The sequence below is a fragment of the Melampsora larici-populina genome, assembly GCF_000204055.1.
Source record: "Melampsora larici-populina 98AG31 unplaced genomic scaffold MELLAscaffold_9, whole genome shotgun sequence".
Taxonomy (NCBI): domain Eukaryota; kingdom Fungi; phylum Basidiomycota; class Pucciniomycetes; order Pucciniales; family Melampsoraceae; genus Melampsora; species Melampsora laricis-populina.
In genome coordinates, this window is record NW_006768773.1 from 571635 (window position 1) to 581105 (window position 9471).

The window sequence follows — 9471 nt, forward strand, 5'->3', positions numbered from 1 at the left end:
GAAAAGACAAGGGAAATGGACAAAAGTAAACAACGGCTGTGATCAGACAATGGTCAGCAACTTACTTACTTGAAATCTCGGATGAAGGCAGGGAGAGATAGAGATGAAACAGACTTACCATCTTGGGACAAGGCTTGTTGAGGATGGTGGGTTGAACTTGTAAGTTGAATAGACTGGTGCTGGGTTGAATATGAGGGCAGTCTTAGTGTGGCTATCTTGTTTTGGTCTTTCATCCTGGATTGAGAACACAAGTGCCCACTTGGATGAGCTTGGATTCCCACTATTGCCCACTTCTGAGAGTTCAGTAGCCCGGTTTCCTCCGAGCGGGCACGAGCTGCTGTATGAGCCCGGAAGTGACGCGGCTGCAGCCAAATTTGGCTGAGGCGGGTCTGGGTTCTTGGAAAAAAGACTGATTTACGCGGGTAAAGCACCGAGAAAAGCGGGCTTTGGGTATTACTTGAGTGGGCGCCAAATACAGCTGTTTCAAGAAAGGTTGACAACTTTTTGCTGGAGAAAGTTGTCTCCGCAGCGGCTGAAACCAAAGACAAAACTTGATTACGAGTTTATTATTTCCTGTATTCTTCCAATTAGCGGAGAGACAAAATCAAGTGAGGGACCAAAGCCGGGTTTTGCACATTGGCGAGATTTTCAAAAAAAATCAATCTTTGTTGGAACAGCTGTAGTGGGATCCTTTAATTAATTCATGCCTCAAACAAAACAACATAGCCGCAGCAGTACATAAATAAGTAACCACCTTGAACAATGTAAATTGCACAAGACTGGAAAACTGGATTTGTAAATATAAATAAAAAGTATAAAAAACTGAACCTATTCCAACCTACATCTATGTATTCATAAAAATCAAAAATCAAAACCTCTACTATATCAGAAATTTCTTCATACCTTACAATAAACTAATGATTAAATTTTATTTGATCTGATTTGAGTATATCAAGAAATAAGCTATATGTAGAGCCACAAAATGGTAGAATTAAATGAGAAAACAGTTGTACCTAGAATGATGTCATGTTATTTACCACTTTTAGGGATCATGAAAACCCAACCCGTTGATGACACATTTTGTTTCACAAGTGTACAGCCCTTTGCAGAATTGATGACTTTGGAAAAAGAGAAAACACTTGAGTTTTCAAAAAAAAACCTGCAAGTTTTTTACAAAAACTCATTGAGTTTTTCAAAAACTGAGCGAGCTCTTTCTCTTTTAGAATTACTGGGCCAGGTTTCCAAAAAACTCACTGACTTTTTGAAAAACCCAGCAGCTTTTTGACAAAACTCGGTCACTTTACAAAAAAACTCAAGGTTTTTTATTTGAAAACTCAAGGTTTTTTTTCTTCAAAGTCATCCATTATGGAAAGGGCTGTACTTGTCATTCTGATATTCCAATCAGTTACCTAAAATAACAAAGTCATCATCTTTTTAAGAGCATCCCCAATGCGCCGGGATATGGAAACTGAGTACAGGTGTGTACAATTGACACTTGGACACCTGTATCTCAGTTCCAGCTACAGCACAAGCAACGCACGAGCTGGATATTTATTTTGAGGTTCTACACCTGTCTGAGCTTGACTGATTTGTCAAATCATGACTATTTGAGATGTCATAGATTGTTTTTGATAAGCCTAGCCTTCCCATACATCTGATCGAGTTCAAAGACCATAAAACACTCATAAAGACCACGGTAGGCGGCCGTCTTTTTCCCTAATTGCAATCGGTCATCCAAGTAATATAACAAAGGTGTATGCACGAGGATATCATAATCTTGTTGAGCTCGTGAGCAATGTGCTGTGTGATGGCAGGCATCCACCAGGATATATAAGAACCAAACAATCGTTGTTCAGGCAATACCCTTTGTCCTTGTCCGTTTTCTTATCTCAATTTACACGTATATACAATTGTCTCCAGCCTTCCCTGTTTAAACATTTCAGTGATACCTTTGTCTTATCTTCAATCAGCCTCTTCGATTGTTTTTTATACCTCCAATCAATCTTATTAGATTTATTTTAAATCTTGAACAATTCACATAAACATAAACCTTACAATGAATCAACAATTAGTTGAATTCCTAGCTCAATACCAGGTTGGAGCTTTGTTACGCTCTCAAGTTGTGTCTTCACTTTCAACTGTCAACCTTGATCTTCTCCCAATCCTTCTGTTATTGGAAGAACCACAATCTCGTGGTGGTTCCCACCCTGGTCGTGGACCTAACCTTTGTTGAGATGCACCAGTTGGTCATGCTCAGCTAATGCAGGACTATTTTGCACCTGATCCTGTGTATGGTGAAGGTCTATTTTGCCGTCGGTTCTGAATGCCCCACAATTTATTTGTTTGTATCATGACGGCGCTTGCGGAGGATGATGTGTACTTAACCCAACGTAGTGATGCTTTGGGTAAGCCTTATCCATTCTGATTATGACCCTTTTAAGGCTATGGATTAACAGATTTTATCACATTGAACGGCAGGTAAACCTGGACTCTTGCCTCATCAGAAGTGCACCACGGCTATACGTCAACTTGCCTACGGAACTACTGCCGATCAAAACAACGAGTACTTACGCATTGGAGAATCGACGGCTATCGAATGTCTTCTTCAATTCTGCAATGGTGTAATCCAACTGTTCAGCCCTGTGTATCAACGTCAACCAAATGCTCAAGACGTTCAGCGTATTGTCGCCGAAAACACCGAATGTGGATTTCCCGGTATGCTTGGATTGCTCGACTGCATGCACTGGCAGTGGAATAATTGCCCCAAGGCGCTTCAAGGCCACTTCTCCAGTCGAAAAGGGAAGCCAAACCTTGTGCTAGAAGCAGTTGCTACTCGAGATCTATGGATCTGGCATTCCTTCTTTGGAATGCCAGGTGCTATGAATGACATCAACGTCCTTGAGCGCTTTAGTTTTTTCACCGAACTATCACAAGGCGAGGCGCCACCCTGTGACTTTGTCGTCAACGGTCACGACTATCACACTGGTTATTACTTGGCAGATGGCATCTACCTGAACTGGTCTACGTTGGTTAAAACTTTTAGTGCTCCATCTACCCCAGAACTTAGTGTATGTTTATCGTTTTCAACTTATTTCTTTTGTTCCGGATAAGGATGTCTAATTTCTTCATTGATTTTTTGAAGTTATTTGCTAAATACCAAGAGTTGGTTAGAAAGGATGTGGAACATGCTTTTGGGGTTCTACAGGCACACTTTCACATTGTCAAGGGTGCTGCCAGGATGTGGCAGCCATCTTCTCTTGCTCTCATTATGAACACTTGTATCATATTGCATAATATGATTATTGAATCGCAGGGAGATGTTGGTTTAGAGTATTTTGAACGCGAAGAGTTGTTACCGCCACCTCAGCTTCCTAGGCCTATTGGTTTGACTGCACGTTTTATGCAGGGCAGGAGTGCATACCGTGAGGCTGATGCGCATTTTGCACTTTGAGACAACTTGATCCAAGAAATTTGGAACACTCGTCGTGAGGCAGAAGGGGTTGTACCAAGGGTCTAGTTTGTGTTACTTTAGATTGTGTGTGTGTGTATATAGTTTATAACGTGTCATTTCAGTTCATTTCTTTCACCTATTTGTTCCATGTGATATATCAACGGTCATTGAAGTTTGTACATATTGATCGAGTGAGAGAAGAGAAAGCATGAGGGAGACAAACACAAGCGAGGTAATCAACTGACAAGGTAAAAAAACAAAAAGTGAATGTCCAGATGTAGTCATCACATGCGCACATCTGGGTTAAAGATATTGCTGTTATCAGCCATAGGTTGCTAGTTGCGAGCTTTCTGCCGCATGACCATACAGTAATACATCGCCAAGTACAACATTTGTTATACTGTTTACGTCCACACTATCCCCAGTATACCAATATAGACCAAAACAGATGACGCAAAGGATCATTCAATACATATTTCCCTTTAATCAGGAAATGCATATGAAGTCCGAAAACGGATATGTGCCATATGTGTATCTCTTTCCCCATAGTAGATCACATTCTCATGATGATCTTATAATTTGTCAACAATATTGTCTCAACCAAGCCGCTCGACACAAAATGAGTACGGAACAAGAAGAATATCTAGCTGATGAATCACCCCAAGGATTGACCATGGCGACACCAACATTATTTAACAAGATAAATTGTTGGCTAGCCAACATATTTGCATCCTTCCTCTCATTGCTCTCAATGCCAAACCGACAATCTCATTATAACATTGTGCCCATTAACCCTTACCAGCCTTTACCGTACCCACCAAGCAAATCGAAACGCTCCAAATCCCCCCAGGAGACGGCCATAGTTTGCCCTTCGAGCAATTGTAAGACCAGACCAGCTCATTCAACGGTGTACTTTCATTCGAACAGCAGCTGGCTCACAGGTGTCAAGGTGAGCTAAGTTACGTTTTAGCCACGGTGGAACCCATGAACCCACCCAACATTTGATGAATTTCTAGTGCCCGTTTGACAAGGACTACGTTTGAACCTACAACAGCCGGAAATTTAAAGACGACCTTGCTGCAATCAACAACAATCTCCAAGGAGACCAACCTGCACCAATCAACGGCTATCCAATTCCAATAGACACTCAACATATGCTCAATGGGCCGCCTACTCCTCCTGCCACCCAGCAGCCAAACAAAACTTGTAATGACCCAGCGCCCCAACCTCCCAATGACACTGGCGGCACCTGCAATGGCATACACGGAAGAACCGCCCCGCGTCATAACTTGCGAAAGAATGCCGGATGCCCTGCGAATGCATGCAAGGCGGTGAGTACTTACAAAGCGAATATGTTTAATGAGGCAAAGCTAAGCTAATTGCAATTTCAAACCGGATTTTCAACAGTGTTGCTTGATGTTGAACACCACCGTTCCGTGTTTGAAGCACAATGCCATGAATTCAATCGACCAGCGGAAACTGCAGACCAACCAGCGGAAACAACAGACGACTCAACAGACTCAACAAGCTGACATCCTCATCGCCTCAGCTGAAGATGGAAATGGAAACACAATGAACCACCCAACTAAACAGGGTGACCGCAGCATGGGACGTCAGGTGTATAAGAACCGGCTCCCCTTGTCATATCTAGGAGAGTTTAGGGCCTTGCAGTTGTCAGATCAAGCCGAAGAACGATTACACACAGCGAATGCTGAGCGAGCAAAAAGATCGATTGCTCTGGTAGTGTGGGGTTCCTCAAGAGTAAGTGTTTTAAGTCAATGAATCAACATATGACGTTTAATCTGAGACAAACTCGCTACTGACCATGCCACTTCACTCTAGGACAATCCACATGATTTCTGGGCCGGTATTGTGAAAGCAGATAGCTGGCCTCAATTCTGTCTTTCACAGTCAAATGACATCAAAGCGATGGTTGAGCATCAGCTCGGCGCAGAATGGAATGGAGGCTTGCAAGTATGGAGCGAAGAACATCAACTTTGGGTAAGGCCAACATATTTTATTTTGGCTCAACTGAACGGCTAAGTTAAAATTGTTTCAAACAATCAGCTTCATACCCCCATGGACATATTGGTGACGTATCCAGTCAACACACGCAAACTGCTAGTTGTATTTCCACGAGTGGATCCCCTCAAATGCAAGGATATTGTTAGCCAATTAGCTTCGGTTTCCACTGGCGGCAAAAAAGAAAGAATGAATCTCACAGCCTTCATACAGCAACACGCCTCTGAATCACCCCAGAAGGAAAAGGGCAAGGGAAGGATGGTCGATCTACTGTCATCACCCCCGACCCAATCACTTTCCCCACTTGCCAATAAGCAACGCGCAAGCACCTCCAAAATCTCCACAGGCGAGACCTCATCCTCAGCTGTTGATATCGAAAAACGAGGGTCACAACCGAACAAACGCGCTCGCTCACCTTCACCCATTGTATTGTCCGACAATGAAACAACAGTTCTGACGACACCTAACGGACCAGTTCCAACCACACCTACAGGATGGCCAGGCAAGACCGTCGTCACAATGTCCAAAATGAAATCATTCTTTGACCTGACTATGGAACCTTGGAATAAAACCAACAAAGAAGCTTTCAAAGCTGTTTTTGGGTCCCGCTACAACTATGTAGATTCAACTGTCTCAACATATCAACAATGGCTTAAATGTGTCACGTCAGCAAGACTTAATCCTTATGTAGCCATCCATGGCGACCAGCTCGTTAAGCATGGCCCAAAGCATTTCAAAACAGAGTGGAAGGCAGCTGACAATCACCAAGCCGACCTGGTAAGAAGGTCAGATTGTAGTAAGATGGTTTTCCACGTCTCTCTATTTTATTATTTAGTGATATCTCTATTTTATTAATTAGTGATATTTGTGTATAGTATTATTATATTTCTGATGTATTAATTACCGTTTCTAACTTGTTATATATCTATCAGCAAATGAAACCAAAGAAACTCTTACGCCCAATGTCATGCCCCCTTTTATCTTACTTGTTAGTGATTCTGGCTCGGTTGTGCAAGTAGTGTAAATAGATAACTTCTTGATAAATTTACAAATGTAACCTCGATCGTTTATTACTGGAAATCTATGTGAAGACTGAAGACTGAAGACTGCTGAGCTTGAAGGATCTCTCAAGTGAGTTACCCGAGCAAATCACGTTTATGATGAGTTCGATTTTGAAGCACTCGACTAGCAAGTGCTGACAACACACGGACACACTATATAGAGATTTCTACTTGCTGTAGAAATCTCTATATAATGGGTCCTGCAACAAACACACAACCTTTTACCACCCTTCTATCCACATCCCATCCCAATCACATCCTTTATGTGTGTCTACACAGATTTCTCTACTCTACTTTAGAATGCTACGTAGGATACTTAAATCTAACATTGTTTGGAAATCTCACCTTGTTTTGTTTGGCCAAAAATTAGATAGGATCAGAATGCTGTCTTTCACTCAATCAGCATCCAAAAAGAAAGCTCCTCCACCTAGTACTCCAACATCTGAACGTTCTCCCGGGGTCACTGACCAGACCCATGTATCTGAAAGTGATGAAGGGACTCTTGGTGGCGTCGTCAAGAGTGCAGCTGATCGTGTTTGGGACAGGATGTCTGATCCTGACACAGCATCAGCTACCACTTCCACCAATAATGGGTCACCCTCTGTGATCACAACGTCGACTACCTTACCAACTAGTTCTTTGGGTAAAGAAAAGAGTTGAGTGATCATCTTCATTACACTTCATACCACTTATAATCTCCAAAATGCTAACGTGAATTCTATAGATGAATCAAATGATATCAAGCATAACACCGATAATTCCAACAATCACCCCACACAAAGTTCAGTCTATTTGTATCTTTATACTCTATCATGTTAATGGTGACTGAAAAGGCTTGATTGCCCTTTCAGATCGTGACAAAAACTTCACCAGGGTAGACTTGTTGAAGAAGAACACCGCCTTCATCTACTCACTTCCACAGCTTTCAGCTCGTTCAAAGAAGCCGCTTATGTATCGACCTGAAGACTTCACCGGTTACAAAAGTCACCTGGTCTTATGTGAGTTTGGATTGGCTATCAGTTTTATTGGCAGTAGAGACTGGGAAAGCTGGCTCGGCCATATGATCGAAGTGGAAGAAGGTGAAAACGGTGACCTTCCAAATATACTCACGGCAAAATACCATGTCTGTGGGACAAAAGTGTCACTTCCGCCCGCTCTCAAGTGCTCCGACTTGGTCAGGCTAATCATTTTGCAGCTAGCATGTTGCAAATGTTCCAAGATGACCTTCGCGATGTATGGCTATTTCACCTAGAGGCTGAGAGTGATGACGCCGATAAATTAGGTGATTTGTTTTGTAAAGCTTTAGGTCTAAAGGTGGGTGATTGTCTATCTAGTTCACACTAGTTATCTATGACGCTAACTCGGTAGCAATCGCACCAGGCTCAAGTGGTATACCTCTTACAGACCATTGGTACTCTACGCGAAGCCGAACCAGGTTGGTACCTATGTGGAATTCCAACAGCACCTCGAAATGAACGCTACGTCTATAGTTACAAGTTCATTATGCAAGCACCACCTTTTAATCCGTGGAAAGAATTGATTCATGCTTTTATTCACTACACATTGGATGCCAGTGGTGGCAACACTTTGATATGTCAAATCGACTGTGACATCGAAGGTACCATCAACAACATGATCTGCTGTAACAAAAAGTGAGTACATAACTAATTTGGCAAAGCAATATTATTGAGTACTCATCGATTGATTTTGACCGTTACTACTACTTTAGTGAGAGACAAGCCTCCAACACAACCAAAATGGCCTTTTTCCACTTTGCTTGGGACCATGAATGTAACTATATTTGTGAACTACTCGGCGCTTCAGATGCCTCCACTCTGAGAGATGAATGAATTGGCTTGACTACTTTCAATTGAATTGGCTTGACTACTTTCCGATATCTACTTTCTCCTTAAAATTAAGCTGTTGTATCATCTGGTCATTCAATTTTTTTTGTTCATCTATTGACTAGTTTCTAACTGGTCTACTTGTTACTTGATCAAACAAAATGTATGCATCGCTTCAACTTCCAATCCATGAACACTAAATAACAGAAGTGTTAGTTCATAGAGATGCCAAGGTCTTAGACAAATAAACTATTACCGACAAAAGATAACAGTGCAGAATATTTCAATTTCAAAGTTGTTTAATGAAAGTTACGAAAATTAAATGAGAGAACAATAAACCATTACAGAAAGAAATATCAGTTCAAATGATTTCAAAGTTGATTAATGAAAGTTACAAAAAATAATGCAGAATAAACCATTACAGATACAGAAAAAAATTCACAGTTCAAATGATTTCAATGATGATTAATGAATGAAAGTTACGAAAAATTAACATGAAAGTCTAATTACATGGGGGTGGACCTATAGTCAACACTGCCTACAAAGACACCTTGCCTCTGTTGAAGCTGGTCACAAAGTCTAATATTGTGGATGCGAATCATTTCTTCAAGGAATAAGTTGTATCTAATCGGATGCATGTTACGGCACATTGAGTCAAATCGCCCAAAACATGCATTCACAATCTCTGCCGCAGAAGCGTTAAACTTCCACTTACCATCTGGTTTCTTCAATTCGGGAAATTTATGAGGATTGTTGTGAGTTTGGCATGTCGTGTGAGATTCCTTGTGCGACTTGATGTGGAAGGTGTCGACAGGGAGAAGTGCATGTTTGAAACGCTCAGCATCTTCAGGATTAGTCATGATGTGGGAGTAGAGCCCACACGTGTTATTGTAGAAGATAACTTGGGGCATCTCGTCAGGAAAGACCTCGTATATGAATTCCTATTAAAGGCCAAAAGAAACGTAAGTAAGAAATGGGATTTGTTAAAACTTACTAATAGTTTGGTATTTGAAAACCAAAGAAGAAACTGTTTGGTGCAAAGCCCAAGGCCTAAGCCAAGGGATATAATATTACTTGAAACAAACAAACGCCC

General features: G+C 41.5%; 1 protein-coding gene across 1 annotated transcript; it reads left to right on the forward strand.

Moving 5' to 3' along the window:
* Positions 1-4070: 4070 nt before the first annotated feature.
* Positions 4071-7194, forward strand: MELLADRAFT_104325 (uncharacterized protein; the record flags this gene model as incomplete). The annotated part of the gene is made up of 8 exons (XM_007407358.1): positions 4071-4332; positions 4379-4400; positions 4506-4782; positions 4859-5212; positions 5294-5452; positions 5519-6250; positions 6349-6461; positions 6846-7194. 8 exons carry the CDS (start codon positions 4071-4073, stop codon positions 7192-7194), a joined length of 2268 nt encoding a protein of 755 aa, XP_007407420.1.
* Between the last annotated feature and the right edge of the window lie 2277 nt (positions 7195-9471).